An 18,610-nucleotide genomic window follows, 5' to 3' on the forward strand; every position below is an offset into this window, starting at 1 on the left:
CTCCGCAAGCCTGCTCATCTGCCTTCATCTGCCAGCACCAGCCTCCCTGCCATACCATCTTCCACAATAAACACTCTTGTTACCTGACCTCTGCCTCCTTCCCTGCTCCTGAGTCCATCTACCCGGCCATGACAGTATAATCCAGCCACCATGGACTCTGCAGAGCAGGAGGCCCTCAGGCAGGCAATCGCCGTCCAGGGAGCGCATTTAGGACATCACGACACTGACTCAAAGCTACCCTCACTGATCGGCTCAATGCTGCCCCTGCCCCCATCGTTCCGGAGCCTGTTGAACAACCTCCAGCAGCCCCACCAACTCCAGTTAATGCCCCAGCCGGCCCCGAACCCCATATTCCCCGTCCAGCAAAATACTCAGGTGATCCCAACACATGTCGCCAATTTATTACACAGTGCCAGTTAACTTTCAATGCTCAACCCCTTAGCTATGCCAGTGAAGGTGGCTTACCTAGTTAACCTGTTGGAGGGTCCTCCACTACGCCCTTACAACGCCCTCTTTGAGCAAAACTCCCCTTTGCAGGGGAGCTCAAGCGGGTGTATGACCATCCCATGCGGGACCAGCAAGCCGGTCTGCAGCTGTCCAGGATCCGCCAAGGACGGCTTTCGGTCCGGGAGTTTGTAAGCCATTTCCAAAGTGCTGCAGTGGAGTCGGGCTGGAACGAGGCAGCACTCATCACCGCTTTCCTGAACGGGCTCAACCGTGACGTTGGGAGGGGGATAGCACTCCGGAAGGAGCACACAAATTTAGACGAGGCCATAAAATTGGCCATCAAAGTGAGTGACCAACTATCCCTGTGGCATGCCGAGACAGCTGCTCCCTCCACTTTTCGCTCTGAGCAGCGAACCTTCCAAGGCCCCAGCCGAGATGTGCCAAGTCCTCACGAGGATCACCGGGAGATGCCGAGAAGTCCCGAGCCCGAGCTCATGCAAATAGACGGCATTCACCTGTCCCCCGAGGAGAAAGCCCGCAGAATTAGGGCTCAGTCCTGTCTGTACTGTGGCCAAGCTGGTCACTTTATTGCCACTTGCCCCATCCATCCGGCAAAAGGTCCGGCTCGTCAGTAGCGGGAGAGATACTGTCGAGCCGTGTGGTCAGCCCCTATCCCCCAGACCGTCCTCTGCTCGATGCTGCCCTCCTGTGGCGAGGACAGTCCTTTCCTCTCACTGTGCTACTGGACTCAGGGGCGGATGAAAGCCTTATTGACAGTGCCGTTTGCCAGCAGTTGGGCATCCAGACTGAGCCCCTTGATGTTCCACTGGAAACCAAAGCCCTCAATGGTATGCTGCTCAACCACAAGACCGCTCCTGTGCCTGTGCAGCTATCCGGAAATCACCAGGAGGTGATCAGTTTTCACATTATTGACTCTCCTCATGTTCCCCTGATCTTGGGGCTCCCTGGTTAAGGCTCCATAACCCTCATTTTGATTGGGCCACAGGCAGGGTCTGCTCTTGGAGCCCTTACTGTCACTCTCACTGTCTTCGCTCTACTCTAACCTCCACATCTGACCCCCCGCCTGTAGCAGAATCTGTAGATCTGTCATCTGTTCCTGAAGTTTATCATGACCTGGCCCTGATCTTCAGCAAAGAACGGGCTCTTTCTCTTCCCCCCCCCCACCGGCCGTACGACTGTGCTATTGAGCTTCTGCCTGGAGCTCCACTTCCCAGTAGCAAGCTGTATAACCTCTCCTGTCCAGAGCAGCAAGTTATGGAGAAATACATACAGGAGTCTCTGGTGGCCAGGATCATCCGCCTGTCATCCTCTCCGGTAGGTGCGGGATTTTTCTTAGTGGGGAAAAAAGATGGCACACTGAGACCTTGTATTGACTTAAAAGGGCTTAACAACATCACGGTCAAGAACAAGTATCCCTTGCCTCTCATTGATTCTGCTTTTGTACCTCTCCAAGGCGCCACCGTCTTCACCACCCTGGACCTGCGCAACGCTTACCATCTGATGCGCATAAGAGGGTGATGAATGGAAGACTGCTTTCAACACCCCATTAGGTCATTTCGAATACTTTGTGATGCCTTTTGGGCTGTCCAATGCCCCAGCAGTCTTCCAGGCCCTGGTGAATGATGTGCTTCGTGACATGCTTGGCCGATTTGTGTCTACTTGGATGATATCTTGATTTACTCTCGCTCTCTCCAGGAACACCAGATCCATGTCCGCACTGTGCTGCAGCACCTCCTGGAGAATAAGTTGTTCGTCAAAGCCGAGAAATGTGAGTTTCATGCCACCTCTACCTCCTTTCTCGGCTTCATCGTCTCAGAGGGTGAGCTCAGAATGGATCAAGCAAAGGTCTCAGCTGTCGCTAACTGGCCGACTCCCACCAACCGCAAGCAGCTTCAGCGCTTCAATGGCTTCGCCAACTTTTATAGGAGGTTTGTGAAGAACTACAGCAACAAAACTGCCCACCTAACTGCACTCACCTGTCCATCTGTTCCATTCCGTTGGACGCCTGAGGCCGAGGCAGCCTTCTCAGAGCTCGAAGGCCAGTTCATCTCCTCTCCCATCATCATCGCTCCTGACCGGTCACTACAGTTTGTGGTGGAGGTGGATGCTTCCGACACTGGGGTAGCTGCGGTCCTTTCACAACACTCACCCAAAGATAACAAGCTGCATCCCTGTGCCTTTTTCTCTCATAAACTTGAATTCCCAGAGAGGAACTATGACGTTGGAAATCGGGAGCTACTGGCCGTGGTTTTGGCGTTGGAGGAATGGCGGCACTGGCTGGAGGGTGCGGAGCATCCTTTCATAGTGTGGACCAACCATAAGAACCTCTCGTACATCCAGACAGCTAAGCGTCTGAACACTTGTCAAGCCAGGTGGGCCCTGTTCTTGGGTAGATTCAATTTCACTATCACTTACCGTCCAGGTTCCAGGAATGTAAAGCCGGATGCCCTGTCCCGCCAGTTCTCAGCCGAAGAAGTCCCTGCCGAACCTGAACCCATCGTGCCTCCTTCCCTTATGATTGCAGCTCTCACCTGGGAGATAGAGGCCAAGGTCCGTCAGGCTCAGTCCACACAGCCCGGCCCAGGTAACGGACCTCCTAACTGTCTCTCTGTCCCAGACTCCGTCCGTTCACAGGTTCTGCAGTGGGCCCACTCCTCCCACCTTACCTGTCACCCGGGGTCTCACCGCTTCCTCCGGTATGTCTCCATTCCACTGTTCTCTTGGCTATGAACCCCCTCTGCTCCCAGATCAGGAGGAGGAGATTGCCGTTCCATTGGTCCAGGCCCATATGCGCCGCTGCCGGGCCACTTGGAAGAGTGCCCGTGCTGCGCTGCTCCGAGCTTCCTCCAGGACTCAGGCCCAGGCAAACCGCCGCCGTGCTCCGGCTCCTGGCTACATCCCAGGACAGAAGGTGTGGCTTCTCTCCAAGGATCTGCCCCTCCAAGTGGAGTCTAGGAAGCTCGCTCCCCGGTATGTTGGGCCGTTTGAGATAGAGACTGTTGTCAATCCCTGTGCTCTCCGTCTGAAGCTCCCGGCCTCTTTTTGTAGGATTCATCCTACATTTCATGTGTCTCTCCTGAAACCTGTGCGCTCCTGTCCTCTCTCTCCTCCTGTTGTCCCCCCCCCCCCGGGTGGTGGACGGTGGTCCAGTCTATACCGTGCACAGGGTGGCCGCGGGGTTGTAAAAAGTAGTGAAAGGTAGTAAATTAAATTAAGCCAAATTAAGGCCAGTAAAAAGTAGTAAAAAGTAGTAAACGTCATCTGACGAGGTAGTAAATTTTTGAGCCTCCATCCAACTGGACCTATGTGTTTTTCAATTTGTGTAACTTACCTGCAGGCCATTAAATTATTAAACTTTCGTGAATTTATTTCTATGTTGCGAGTAGGACCTGAGTGATAGGAATATTATCAATAGAATGATGTACGTGCATTGGTCACGTGCACGTTGAATCTGGGTACCTGGCTGGCTCACAGCCAAAACATCTGTGCGAGTTCGTTAGTTCACCGCAGACATGGGCAAATGCAAGTTTTCTGACCTCTGGATGGAGGAATCAGCGTTTAAAGACTGGCTTCGGCCAGTAGTTGGCAACAACTGAGAGGCTTACTGCAACGTCTGTAAGAAGACTATACATATTAAGTGGATGGGGGTGAAGGCGGTTAAATCGCACATTGAGTCGAGCTTGTCGAGCCAGTACTCTAGCTTGTAGTCCTAGCCCTGCCAGACCTAACCTGTTCTCTTTTCTGCACTCCAGCTACACCCTCCGCCCTGACTCCAGCCTGCATCTCCAGCCAGAGCTCATTCTTCGCCAGCCTGCTCACCTGCCTTCATCTGCTAGCACCAGCCTCCCTGCCATACCATCTTCCACAATAAACACTCTTGTTACCTGACCTCTGCCTCCTTCCCTGCTCCTGAGTCTGTCTACCTGGCCGTGACAGTTGCTGTTTCAATGTGGTTCAACATTAAGTGATAAAAATAAAGACTTGTCAACAACGACTTGGCATTTTGTATTTATTTCTATATGTATTATAGTTTCAATCTAATCTTGATTTCATGGATTTAATTATCTGAGGCTGTGTGGTATACATTATTAATGCTAAAATTTTTAGATTAGCTACCAGTTGATTTTCCAGATTAAAATGTGTTGAAATGACAATTCTAATCGCGTCTCTTTAAATTTCCAATGAAGGCCTCTTATTTCTGGTCTATCGTTTCATGGTTATTATTGTGTGATGTAACCGTAAGATTACACGCCATTAATGCAACTCATCAGAAAACACACAACTAAAATACCGTACCTCACCAGCAGACTGAAATAGAGGCTGTTCCTTGTTTGAATGAACTTTCAGCTGACCCTCTTGTATCTATAATGGTGAAGCCAAACTGCAGCAAAACGGATACTAATCTTTATTGACATATAGCTGAATGTTTTATGTATATAGCTTTAAATTTCTTAAATTTATAGATTTAAATTTCCTAAATATGTGACATGGAATGAATTACATTTAGAAATAGACCTTTTCTTTATGATGAAAACAAGACAAAAATGTCTTTTGTGTTTGTTATCTAAAAGTAAAAGTCACTAACACTTGACAAAATTAACAGTGCTGCCATTTCTCACTGTTCCAGAAACACACTACTGTAGCCTGAAAGCCAGAATAGAGAGGCTCAGGGGGAGCGTCTTTCCTCAGGAAGTCAGGATCCCCAATGAGGATACCTACAGCCGACATGTTGCCCCTGCGTTGAAGACGAAGTGACAGTGCTCTTCTGCTCCTCCTGTGTCCTTCTTTCCTCCTACTCAATTTTGCACATTGTGCTTGTATGATTGAGCATTTGACAATTAAAATTTGAAAGAGCCATGGTCACACGTGGAGGCTTGTGTGTAGGCAACCTTTATACCAGAGCATTTCTTTTTAGGGGCACAAATTGTACAAGGTCGTAGATCTCAACAGCATAAATGTTTGTCTTTTTACCTGACAAACTGGTGAAAATGTTGAAAAATGCCCTATATCACAATGTTTAGGAAAGTGGCAAAAAAACCAACTAATGGGACCGCATGAACCACCTCTTCACCGAGTTTGGTGCAAATCTGCTTAGTACATTTCTGACAAACAAACAAACAAACAAACAAAAAACAAAACAAAAACGAATGTGAAAACATAACCTCCTTGGGGGAGGTAATAATGTTCCCCGCATTAAGCACTGGGTGAAGATTAATAACGACAAAGAACATAAAAATCATTCACTCTCACTCATTCATCCTCTGTCCTCCTCCCTCTTACTGCTAATGTGGATTCGCTGCTGGCCAGGAAGCGCAGGTAGAGGGAGGAGTGCCTGGTTTGGGAGTGAGGACTGCTTTCTCAGCTATGCATACTTATTCAGCTTTCCTTTTAGCTGCATCGTAGCACTTTGCAAGTGGCCCAACAAGCTTGTTATGGTTAACTCATAGCGGTGCTGGATGGGAGAAAGCTGAAAAATACTGCTCTCCGCAAGTTTGTTTAATGGGTCTAAGTTACTTTTATTGGCTTTTTACTTGTAAAGGTTTTATGGCACGTAAAGTAAAGAGTAATGTATTCTGCGCTGTTGTCCACTCTCTGTATGTGTGTATGTGTGTGTGTGTGTGGAGGAGCTCAGCTCTGCCCTCGGTCCTACTAACGCAGACAGCAGAGGAACGAAAGACAGAGTAGAGGCTGTGTCCAAAACCACATTTTCCTATCTGCTAATGAAACTCACTGATCTCTCCAAGGTCAGGTTAAAGTGCTTCTTACAAATGTAGAACCAGTCTCGTGCTGAAGTCAGTGGTTAGAATTAAGATTCAGGTTAATATCAACAGGGGCTTCAACACATTTGAAGTCACACTACAGAGCCTTGCTTTACACCAAAGATGCCCAAACTCACCACAGTCCTTTGCTCATGCTGTGTGTGGTTAGTTGTGTTACATCAGTAAAGATTGTCAGAAAAAGAGGCTGATCCTTGTTAATTTGTAATAGATCTGTCAGCTGACCCTTTTGTATTTGTACTCTATTGCATGTAGGACATGGTGAAGTTTCTGCCGAACTGCAGCAAAAACAGGACACTAACGGTACGACTAATAGCTCTTCACTGAAATACGCTTAATGTTTCATTTGACTTAGAAGTACATTGTGTGAGACATTTGGAATGAATTACATTTAGAAGTGAAGCTTCATTCTTATTCTTTCCATTCATTATATTATATAAAATGTGTTATTTCTTTTAATTATTAGTTTTTTGTGTTATTTGGTTTTCTCTCTTGGTTATGAGGTTGTTTATTATGAAATATGACTATAACTCGCTGTGCTTGACATCCACTAACAACGTTTTCTGGTTTTTCTTTTCCTATAGACAGGCTGTTAAGATGCGTGGTATATTTGCTAGTTGTGCTCTGGCAGCAGCGCTGCTGGCTGTAACCTGGGCAGACCACCATGACCACCATCACCACCATGACCACCATAGCCACAGCAGTGAGGGAGAGATGAGCTGCCACAAGCTGTCCGCTCCCAACGCCGACTTCACCTTTGCCCTCTACAAAAGTCTGAATGCCAAGGCTGCAGCTGGGAAGAACATCTTCTTCTCACCGCTGGGCATCTCCACCGCCCTGTCCATGCTGTCCACAGGGGCCCGTGGTGAAACCCACAGCCAGCTCTTCTCCACCTTGGGCTACAGCGGTCATGACCAGGCACAGATCAATGAAGCATATCAGCATCTTTTCCAGATGCTTGGCTACAGCCATGAGGATGAGCAGCTGGATGTCGGCAATGTTGTGGCAGTGCGCTCAGGATTCACTCCTCTGGAGAAGTTCCTGAAGGATGTCAAGGATTTCTACGCCGGTGACATCTTCAAAGTTAATGTTACCAGACTCGAAGAGGCTGCAGCTGAGATCAACACATTCATTGCTAATAAAACCCAGGACAAGATAAAGGATGTGGTACAGCAGCTGAACCCTGACATGGCCATGGTGCTTATCAATTACGTCTACTTCAAAGGTAATAAGCAAGGTCGCATCTATTTCTTGTTGTGTGCTTTACAACCAGGGAAGGACACAAACTCACCACATGTAAAACAAACCAGTTTCAATGATGTAAACGTTAAGAATGATAATTGTAGAGCATGCTGCAACATTTTAAAACAAATACTAATAATAATTTGCATTGACATACAGTATTTACATTACTGTCATCTTCCTATCTGCACTGTCTCACGCAGGACAGTGGGCGAAACCCTTCAACAGTGGATTCACCAAAGAGAAAGACTTCCATGTGGACAACACCACCAAAGTTCGAGTGGACATGATGTCGAGGACGGGTGACTACAAGATCTACAGGGATGATCGAAACCAGGCCACCGTCATCACAGTGCCTTATAAGGGCAACGCCTCCATGATGATCGTCCTGCCTGATGAAGGCAAGATGATGACGGTGGAGCGACACATCAGCAAGGACTCCATCAAGCACTGGCAAGCCTCAGTCTCCATGGCGTAAGAGGAATCTTATCCATTTTTGAATCCTCAAACCTGGTTGGTTGTCATAGATACAGTAACAGTACACTTAAGAATGTTTTGGTGTATGTTGGGATCAGGTAACATATAGTAAGCAGTAGCTGGATTTCCTTTGCAGTTTTGCACATGATTTGATTTTTTTTTTTTCAACAAAACACAATTGCAAATGGTCCGTGTTTCCATTGAGTGATGTTATGTGAATAAAGTTGGGTTTTCTCCTGTCGCGATTTCATGGCCATGACATGGCGATGGATTACCAGCATCTGCTAATCATTGGGACGATTGCATCCACTGCAATAGCAGTTGAAGTATTTAGATGAAGGTGACGAGGGCATCTGGTGCACGTAATGACGGGAAGGCAAACCCCTTATATCTGGCAGCGGCTACATATCAGGGATTTTTGGGAGATAACAGTTGTCATGTGACTTAAATGTGGAAAAATTCTTTCCATTTCACTTTTGCAAAACATTTTGTCAAATGGTCTGAAAAACCACCTCATGCGAGCATATACATTTTTTCGCGACATTTGAGAGTTTTTTTTTCTCCAAAATTCAAATGTTTCCGTTACTTGGTTTTTAGTTTGCAATTTGAAATTGTGCAGTAAGCAGGTTAATGGAAACGCACGTAGTGATCGGATCAATGTAACCTGGATGAAGTAGCCATTGGGAAAACAATGACCAGAATAGATGTGTTTGATTTACTTCAACAAATGATGTGTTCATGATTCTCACAGTTTAATTTGAATATACAAGGTGTTATCAAACTGCATATTTCTGTTGTTCTGATGTTGGTGATGTTCTGTGTTTAACAGATATGTAAATCTGCGCTTGCCAAAGTTTGCCATCTCTGTGGACGCCTCCCTGGATGACACACTGAAAGCAATGGGCATAACTGATGCTTATGAGGACCGCGCTGATTTCTCTGGAGTGTCTGAAACAGCCATGCTCAAAGTCACAAAGGTAGAATCAGCAAACATTTCTTCTTATGTTTGTTATGGGAATTTATATTCTAATGAACAACAACATCTATTCCACTGCATTAGCAGTGGTTCAGGAACAACTGCAGAACAATGTTTACAGTGTTCACCCTTTAGCCCCCACAGTTTCAAGCTACACTTTGACTTACCTCCTTTTTTCTCCACAGGCGTCTCACAAGGCAGCACTGAGCGTCACTGAGGTGGGAACAGAGGCAGCAGCCACCACTTTCACGGAGTTGATGTTCTTCAGTCTGCCACAGACTGTCAGAATTGACAGGCCCTTCTTGGTTTTCATCCTGGAGAACTCCACTGGGAACATCCTCTTCATGGGCAAAATCAACAACCCCACAGCAACATAAAGGCACACAAAAAGAAAATGAGAATCATGATCATAAGTGTCATCATCATTGACTTTTTAACCATCACACTGGTGTTGTAGTACTTGTAAATGTACTTGTTAGTGTCACTGGTGGAAGTAACTCCATAAAAATGTCTTTAAAGAGACTCAATAAAAGATAATACAGAAAAAATGATTGTGATAATTTTTTTTTTCGAACTCAAATACACAATAAATAGTTTAAAAATATTTAAGTATGATTAAGTAATTGTATTCAAGTTTACATATCATCCTTGGTGAGTTATAATTTTCTCATATCTCATTCAGGCTTACCTGACCTATATTTGGTCATAAACTTAGCTTTGATTTATTTCTGAAATACCAATATTAACTAGAAAATTCCAGGGAAATTTTGAGTGCCACGGGGGCTACTGCCGGGATGAGTACATGATTTATTTCCAGTGTTCAAAAGTCACCCTGATCATATTCTGGTTTTGAGAAATGTCTTGATATAAAAGACTCTGATATAAAACAATGTCACATCCCTCCATCATGTATTATGTGGGAAATATCTCATATTCTGTGTTGTTTTTTTTAATAAAACAAGAGGCAACATGTCTTCAAACTGGCATTTAAAAGGTTAAAATCCTGAAAACTAATAAACATTTGGTAGGTTTGAGCAGAACTGAAGTGGTTTAAGAGATGTATGCAAAAAAAAGCAGAAAAAAATATTGATATATGATGATTTTGTAGCATTTTCTTATGTGTCCTTTTTTGGACGCGAGGAACCCCAGAGGGTACAAAATGTGTTACCAGTGTATAATAGACCTGTAACAGTAACTGACATTAGATTTTAAAAATATGTCAAAAAAGACACTTTCTTGCAGAAATCCATACCTTCAGCTGTAACACAGCCAAAATGATCAGCAAATCAAAAAAGAAAAGTGAAGAAAATGTCCAAAAAAGGACAGAGGGACCCCTGAGGGTTAATAAATCCCATGAACCGCTATTTAAATTACCACTATTATGTTTTTTTCTGTGCTAAATTTAACATTACTGGGGAGGAGAGCAACGCGACTAGAAGTGACAGCGAGAGAGGGCTAGTAGCTTCTCCTCTCCTCTGTCTCAGCGGAGACCGTCACAACTTCATTCACTCTTTTAACAAAACAAAACAAAAAGCAACGAAGGAAGGACGAATGGACTTACATATTTAAGACCTAACTAAATGTAATTTAAGACCTAATATGCGGCTAATGTAAAGCTAGCGGAGCTTGGAGAGTTGGTTATCTGGTTGCTAGGCACGCACACAGGTCAGGAGCTGCCGTTGCCATGGCAATGTGAAAATCTGCCCAGAATTTGGCTTCTACATGGCTTCAAACAACTGCAAATTATGAGAAAACCGTTACTTGTTTTCAAAAAATCGAAAACACCGTGACAGGCACTGAAGCCAGAAGTTTCTTACAGTCTCTATTTTATTCAGATATTCCTTAAAATGAGTGAGTAAGCTCAGTGCGAAGACAGAGTGAGATTCTTTTGAAAAAAAAAGACGATTACATTAGGTGTCAATGAGAGTGAGACAGGTATTGCTGCCGGACTCGGCACCCCCGTTTAAATTTTGTGCAGACCCTGCCTGTCAAAGTTACATTTTATGAATCCCAACAACTATGTCTACATTTTCAGAGAGAATTATTTGTCTCCTTTTTACGGTTTGGCCGTGAGCTCGAGTTAAAAATAAAAATAAAGGTTATTTTTTACTGCTTCACGCACTCTAGCCAACTGACGCTGTCACTCTAACTTTGAAGAAAAAGTGATTTGCACTCCTCCTTTGAGTGCTCACAGTTTGAAAAGTTTACATGTTATGTAAAAACAGTTCCTGTCTTTTTGAGAGAGCAGAAGTTTTCCTCCGTTTTATAGTTTGAATCACATTTCTACATGCAGGTATGAGAGAGCTGGGTGACTCAGCAAAAAGGTGCAATTTTGTAGAAAAAAGGTGAAATTTTGTGGGTTTTTAAAGAAAATTCCAATGCATTCCTAATGCATTATTTATTCCCAGTATTTTGGGAATAACTTTGGGAAAAATTGGAATTTTAACACCAAAAGTCATAGCACCCCTTGCGGGATCAAGACGCACGTTTTGATGTATATATTACCGGGGTTTTCTCAAAGCTGCGGGACGAGTTACGCGTCAAAATTTGGCGGAAGAATAATAATAAGCACTCCTCTCAGCTATTCTAGCTGTAGAGGAGTGCCTCGGAGCTGAGCACCCATGGCACTAATAAATTATGTTTTCTTTACAAATAAAGTCATGTGGGTCAGCTAAGGGTCATGTAGGTCAGTGTCATCTAAATCTCAGCAGTTTAAGAGTTAAGTTCCACATGACGAGAGAGAGAGAGAGAGGGGATGTGTAACCTGATGGCCATCACCCTCACACGACTCCTCGTCCTTTGACCTGTCAACAGAGGAGTTGCTGTAGAGGTGTTTACACAATCAGTGCACATATACTTTGTCTCCCCTGTCAGCGCCCACACACACTGGCTTCTGTGGAGGACATGAGTAAGAAGTGTGTGATTCAGAAAGCTGAGTGGGCAGCCCCTTTAGCGGGTTGAAACACGTCCAATCTGTCCAGTCTGCTGGACACAAACAGGTACTGTGGAGGACTGGGCAGCACTGAATTAGATAAGAAGATGCACTGGTCATTTCTTAGCTGACTGGCACTCAGCGAGAAAGTTTTAACTTCATAACTCACGTACAGTGCTTATCAATTTTGAACTACTTTTGAATGCACGCTGTTCGACTATACATTTTTGGGTGTACTTTTCAGATATAGCTTTCTATTAATTCCTGTTCAGCATGGAAATCAATTAGCAGACTCTTGAGACCTGCTTGAGTTGTGTAATCAATCACAGTCAACATTAAGTTACATTATCTTGGTGCAGCAATGCAGTTAAAGTGCAGAATAATTTGAAAGGTATTCACTGCATTACCTCTTAACAATAAGATGTCGTATTGTCATATTATGCAGAAATCAATAGAAAAACGACAGCAACCTTGAATGAAAATAAACCAAATAAATAAAACTGAACATTGTTTACAATTTGTAGTAAATTGACTTATAGATGCAAAACTACTGGTATGTTCCTTGACTGATCAATAGGAAGGAGGCGTTTAGAGGTTTGACCAGACAAATAGAGAAACAACTGAGTCTACTAGAGAAGACAATGTCTTCAAATACCCTCATATATTTTTACTTCTTCTCTCTGAAAATGTTGCTTCCTGACTCACTGTGACCTCAAACTGAACACATGAACATACTTTCAATGACCTAAAGCTTCGCAGTTTTTCATTGGACTCTGTTTCATAGTGAATTACAGAGAACTATTTCGAGGATACTATGAAATGCATAGACAGTTTTTCACTCTGAATTTTAATCTTTGTCTTACCATGGTTTTAATGCTCACATGAATGATGTGAGCATTACTTTTACTTTTTCTCTCCCACTGATTATATGTTGTATAATATTATATGAACATATCCTGCATGTGTCCTGAGTAAGCAGTTTTTATACATTTTTACATAGAGGCGGGGAAAGACAAAAGAAGACAAACAAAATATGGTGAAAACTTTTTTTTTTACTGTACATTACTTTTTAAATTTACTTAATATTTATTTGTTAATTAATGTTCTTTCTCAAACAGCAAACAGTGTTTCATTATTATACAGGACTGTGTCACTGATGGCAGATTCTTGGCTAATTCCCAGTTCCTGGCTCCAGTCTTGCTGTTAACACTACAAAGATCAGATTGGAAACAGTGTCTGTGTGTAGGAAAGCTGTTTCTCTTGCTGCTGTGTATTTATTCACCAGTGTAGCATGTGCTTGCTAAATGTTGTAGCTTCAGGCTAACAAATTATGGCAAGCCTGATATGTTCGGTTAGTATTAGTTTGTTAGCTGTGCTGAGTACCCAGAGTTAAACTAATGTGTCCCAACACACCTTGAACACTGCTTGGTTTTTGGTCGCAGATAACAGAACTCAACTAAAACACAGCTACTACAATAGCTCCTCCTCGTCAATATCACTCTAACATTGACAAAATGTCAAAACCAGACTAGACCAGAAGTGTCCTGTTGATTATTTGCATTACACGCTGTTACAATCCAGGTTATTCAGATAAAAGGAAAGATTTGGAATGAACACAATCTGATTTACCAGCAGAGTCTTTATCAGTTAATTAAAGACACCGGAATTATTATCTGAATCAACCAAATAAGGGGACTGAGGTATAGTCCTCAGGGTGTGGTTTAAGACCTGCATACTACTCAGTGAAGTGGGGGGTGTTCGACGCAGAGTTTAAGCCCTCAGGACCTGAAATACTTTTTAGGCATTGAGCTCATAAAAGTGTAACAGCTTACTGCAATATAATGGTGCACAGTCTTTACACCTTTAATAAGCTTGAAAAGAAAGATTTCGTCAGATATCTGCAGGTCAAAGACTACTTCAAAAAAGAAACCAAACAAATGGAGGATAGTGAACCTTACTTGGTTCACAAGCATCTAATATCATGAATGTACAACACAAAAATCCAAAACGACACTACTGTCTTTGTCAGTTGTAGACAATCAGGCCTGAAGACATCTGAGGATGACTGGAAAGACACCGGGGAAAGCCAGACTGAGACGCAAAGTCAAGGTCCTGAAGAGAGTCCTGCTGGAAGAAAATGATTTAATATTTTGTGACTGAATAATTGAAATCTATTCAAAGGAGTCCATGGGGTCAGGATAAATGACAGAAGCAGTTTGTTTAAAGTGGCAGACTATTTTCATATTTACTGGGCTTGACCATTATTTTTTCATAGTGGCAAGAGATTGCTAAAGAAGTAATGAACATTTGTGTAATCAAAAGTTATTGCCTTTTTGTCGTGTTACACCTGGGCAAAATACTAGAATATGGTATAAAATACCCTCCTGACCAAGCCAACACTCCTGGCTGCTAGCAAGAAAGCCAACACACAGAAATGGCTGCAGCTAAACCCTCCATCAAAGGACAACTGGACAATTTTCAATTAAATTAACTGTATAAATAAATTTCCCTTAATGCAAAAGTTCAAAATCCTGGAAATATGGACTGCATATATAAGTCTGTAAGAAGTAAGCCATTGAATACGTTATTGAACATTGGCCATATGTCATCCTTTTCCTCTAAGTATAATGTTGAGAACATCAGACATCATTTTTTCAGCATACAAACATGCTGAGAAGATTCACACATATAAATAATACGGTAGTGACAATAAATAAATGAATAAAAAAAATAAAAAAATATGAAAACAAATTACTTTAATCTCATTATTTTATACGTAGCTTTCTCACATTGGAGCCTTTTACTTATGTTAAATACATTCTGCAAGTGAAACATATTATTGGTTAGTATGGTCTAATGTACATATCTAACTTATCTCTCATGGTGTTATTATTTTATTTGGCAAATGTTATATTCCTCATTATCTTCTTTCCTCAAACATAACTGTTAATATCTAGATTTATATTCTCCATGTATATTTATGTGTATTAATAAATCAGTAACCGCATCAGCAGAAGCTAATGGGGATCGTACAAAACAATAAGCAACAAACAGGCGATTAAAACACGATTATATTACAGTGAACGAGTAGAGAGCAGATTTTACCTTGAGCGGCATCTTTACTGGTAGCAACAGGCACAAAGTCAGTAGTGCAGCAGATGCATCTATGCAGTCACATTGAGGAGAACTCTGAAATCATCTGCACTCATCGTGCGCACAGCACCACTCGCTATCTAACCCCTATTTACATGTAACTGTATGAAAACAGAAACCAGAAACAGAAACCTAGCAGGCCACATTGTTCAACACAAAAGCCCTGGTGCATGCTGGGAGGCTTCCACCTCCCAGGATGCTACAATGTAAACTGGCTGATAGTATTGCTAATGGAGTAAACAGATGGCCTGTGTGTATTTACAAAGGTGTAGATGGTCATGGCTGCATGTTAAATATTGTTTTCTGCATATATTTAAATTTTCTGCATGCCAAACACTGTAAAGGAAACTACAAGTAACATTTGTTATTGCAAAGTGTGTCTTATACAGTTCAATTATACAGGCAAATTTCAGTCTGCACTCTAGTATGCTTCCCCCTCCTCCCTGCACAAACTCAACATTATTTCTGAGCCTCTGCACAAAGATGTGTTCATTAGTGTCGAGCTCCACGACTCTCTCTCTTCTTCTAGTGAAAATCTCTCAGATCTCTCCGCTTTGGTTATTATTCCTGCTTGAAGAAGATCAAATGCGTGGTACGCATGCAAATCAAGACATGATGTGACACATTGTGAAGTGGGCATCTATAATGCATACACCGCCAGGTTGAGGGCGTGCAAGTCCTAACGCCAGTTATTTTAGTTTGATGCTCTCTCACGCGGCTCATTCTGTCGGATGTGATGGGAGAAGAAACGGCGTCTCACTGCAGTGAGACTGACTGACAGACAAAGGCAGGGAAAAGACATAAAAACAAACTGATGAGATAACTGGGTGTTCTCAGGTTTTTTGACATCACACATTGTGTATTCCAGTGTTCAACACATGCATGACATTCAGAACACAGACTGCAGCAATCTGAAGGAAGAACTACCTAAAAATTCTGTTTGTTCTCACATCAGCTGTCATATGGTGCGATCACACCTATGACTTTTCTGAATTATAGTAGAAAGGTGTACTTTGCTGCATTTCTGTCATCTGGTTGTTATATAAAGTGCTAAAGACACGCGCAATGTCACTGCACACAAAACACATCTGATAACTTTACTTAAAGCTGCTATAATCAACATTTTTGTATTAACAATGGTTCGAATAATGACGTCAATGTGAAAGGGGTTGTTTGAAGCCACAAATCCACGGATGGTTGTTACCCACTGCGCAGTTTCTATCAGCTCCATGGAGCATTTAGTCTCTTTCAGCTCAGTTTTGTTTTATTTTTTGGTTTGCAACTTTACTGTTTTCCAAACAGGCAGCTGTTTTTAGCAAATAAGTTCTAATAAACCAGCTGTAAGCTTCCTGCCGAGCACAGAAATGCAGACAAATTGAGCGACTAACTGGTGAACACAGCATTTAGCTAAAGAGCCAGATATTTCCATCAGGAGTTAGCGGAGATGAAAACCAGAACTGAAAGGAGAAATAATATTGGAGTACATTAATCAAGTGGTTAGAAACATGACAGCAAATTAATGCTAATGTTGCTCTGTATGAACTGAATGTGTAAATAAGCGACTGCACATTCACTATCCTAGCTAAAAAAAAAAAAAAAAAGTCACATGTTAACCTCGTATTCACAGCTTGTTTCTGCTGCCACAGCCTAAGTTGCTAAAAAAAAAAACCTTGACTTTGATTTTGATGAGCTTGGCTAACAAATGTCAATACAACCCTTAAACTGACCCTGCTATGTGGTCATTTTGTGTAGGTGGATCAAGAATGAAAACAGATATTTCAGTGCAGCTGATGCATCTGGTGCAAAATTCCTTTTTACCTGCACAAATGAACACAACCAATCAAACAAGCTCTCCAGAGCTCAAATAATTTATCTCCTGATGGAAATCAGATATAGAGAGACAAAGAAGACAAAACACAAGGAGTTACAACAGTCAGTAAAGTCAGATGCCTGATAAGACATTTCCCTGATGGCAAACAACATCATTCATTCTTTTCAATCATTACCTGACAAGACACAGTGAATCACAATTTATCTAGAATCTGGGGACCAGTGAATGGGAGTGAAAGGAGAAACCGTATCCTGCTTGCTAGCATAAAACTTTGCATGCATTCCCCTCGTTACTGTAACAGTGATGGATGAAGATACAACAGTCCAATTCGGGCAGCAGCACTAAAGAAGTTAGAAGGATGCAGCTGGCTGCTGCTGTCACTGGCCGCTCAGCCTGCATCCGTCTCTGCATTCCTCCCCGGGCTCACAATTACAGATTAAGTCATAAACATAAGGCCATGTATATCTGAAGGCTTTCATGTCCTCTCTGTCATTATGCGAAGGACAGCATGTTTCCACAGTGACACTTAAAAGTGCATTTGTGCACAACAAAGCACTGTCAGAGCTAAGACAAATCTCGTTGGTTCGACAAAAGGAAGCGCAGGAACAAATCCATAGCAACAGATCAGTAGCATTAAAAGCTAGATTACTATACACATTATGAACACGTACTATGTTAGATGGGATGGGAGTTAGGTGGGTTAATGTCAGTCTGGTCTCTGGGTTTAGTGGCCAGTGTGTGGTACGTGTTAGCTTGGCACAGGAGCTGGAGGTGTGGGGAAGCGGCTAGCCTACTAGCCGGGTAGCCTTTACCAAAAACACGGAGAAATATGGCTCCTGGTAAAAGTTGTCTCATTTACATGTTGTTTCTTTTTAGCTGGATTGCTAACGTTAGCCTCTCTGGGTGATTGACCTCCACAGCTTCACTGTGAGGGAAGGACTGGAGAGATGAGTGCAGTCACTCAGTGGGCTAACGTTAATCGCGCTGCTGATGGTCATTAAATATCTCCAGGACGTAGGCTGACTGCTTGTTAAACCCTAATGTCTAATTTTCTATTTCCATATGTTAAATACAGACTATGTGACATCTGGGTGTGAAGGCTTTGGAGTTGTTTAAAAGGCAACTTTGATGAAGCTACTTTTTCTGTTCAGTAATTTGTAATGTCATTACTTCCTTATTGTGTAATGAGTAATTAAGTAATTTTTTTTGTGTAACTTGCCCAACCGTGAAAACAAGTGACAAAAAGGAAGTTACAATACATTTTTAATACGAAAATTGCACTTGACACAAAAATTGCAGTAGAAAAGGTCAGCGCTAACTTCAGTGACAAACACATTACGTTTCCTGGGGCTACTTCACGATAAAAGTTTTTCTGGCTGAATGGATTTAATGTGAAGCAGCGGCAGTAGGAAATGTTCTGTTTGTTTTTTCTGTTTGCCAATTTGTTTGTTACTGATGAGATAAAATTGTAGTGGCTTCCATATATTCATGCAGCTGTGGCTCAAGAGGTAGAGTGGGTCGTCCACTAATCAGAAGGTCTGTGGTTAGATCCCCAATCCAGTCCACATGTGTGTGTCCTTGGGTAACATACTGAATTATAAATTCCCCGTGATCACTGTTCCATCAGTGTATGAATGTGTGAATGGTGAAAGATACTGTAAAGCGCTTTGAGTGGTAGATAAGACTAGGAAAGCCTTATATAAGTGCAGTCCTTTCACATTTTCCTGTGAATCCCTCGTTTAGATATGTGATTC

At 42.7% G+C, this 18,610-nt stretch overlaps 1 protein-coding gene across 3 annotated transcripts; it reads left to right on the forward strand.

The window, feature by feature from the left end:
• Window positions 1-6,173: 6,173 nt before the first annotated feature.
• LOC130187809 (alpha-1-antitrypsin homolog) lies at window positions 6,174-9,491 on the forward strand. Of its 3 annotated transcripts, none has more exons than XM_056405704.1 (6): window positions 6,174-6,212; window positions 6,501-6,548; window positions 6,834-7,470; window positions 7,691-7,961; window positions 8,794-8,941; window positions 9,126-9,491. In XM_056405704.1, exons 1-6 carry the CDS (start codon window positions 6,189-6,191, stop codon window positions 9,315-9,317), a joined length of 1,320 nt encoding a protein of 439 aa, XP_056261679.1. In that variant the 5' UTR covers window positions 6,174-6,188; the 3' UTR covers window positions 9,318-9,491. The 3 variants fall into 3 exon arrangements, with proteins under 3 accessions (XP_056261679.1, XP_056261680.1, XP_056261681.1); XM_056405705.1 differs by lacking the exon at window positions 6,174-6,212 and adding an exon at window positions 6,365-6,391; XM_056405706.1 differs by lacking the exon at window positions 6,174-6,212 and having other exon boundaries at window positions 6,495-6,548; window positions 6,830-7,470.
• The last annotated feature ends 9,119 nt before the right edge of the window (window positions 9,492-18,610 follow it).

This window comes from Seriola aureovittata, chromosome 19 (assembly GCF_021018895.1).
Source record: "Seriola aureovittata isolate HTS-2021-v1 ecotype China chromosome 19, ASM2101889v1, whole genome shotgun sequence".
Classification (NCBI taxonomy): domain Eukaryota; kingdom Metazoa; phylum Chordata; class Actinopteri; order Carangiformes; family Carangidae; genus Seriola; species Seriola aureovittata.

Excerpts from the sequence above, each read along its gene's own strand:
- LOC130187809 (XM_056405704.1), top strand. The coding sequence starts at position 6,189 with ATGAAACTCACTGATCTCTCCAAG. Across the intron at positions 7,471-7,690 it reads CAATTACGTCTACTTCAAAG|GACAGTGGGCGAAACCCTTC; the intron begins GTAATAAGCAAG and ends TGTCTCACGCAG. Across the intron at positions 8,942-9,125 it reads CCATGCTCAAAGTCACAAAG|GCGTCTCACAAGGCAGCACT; the intron begins GTAGAATCAGCA and ends TTTTCTCCACAG.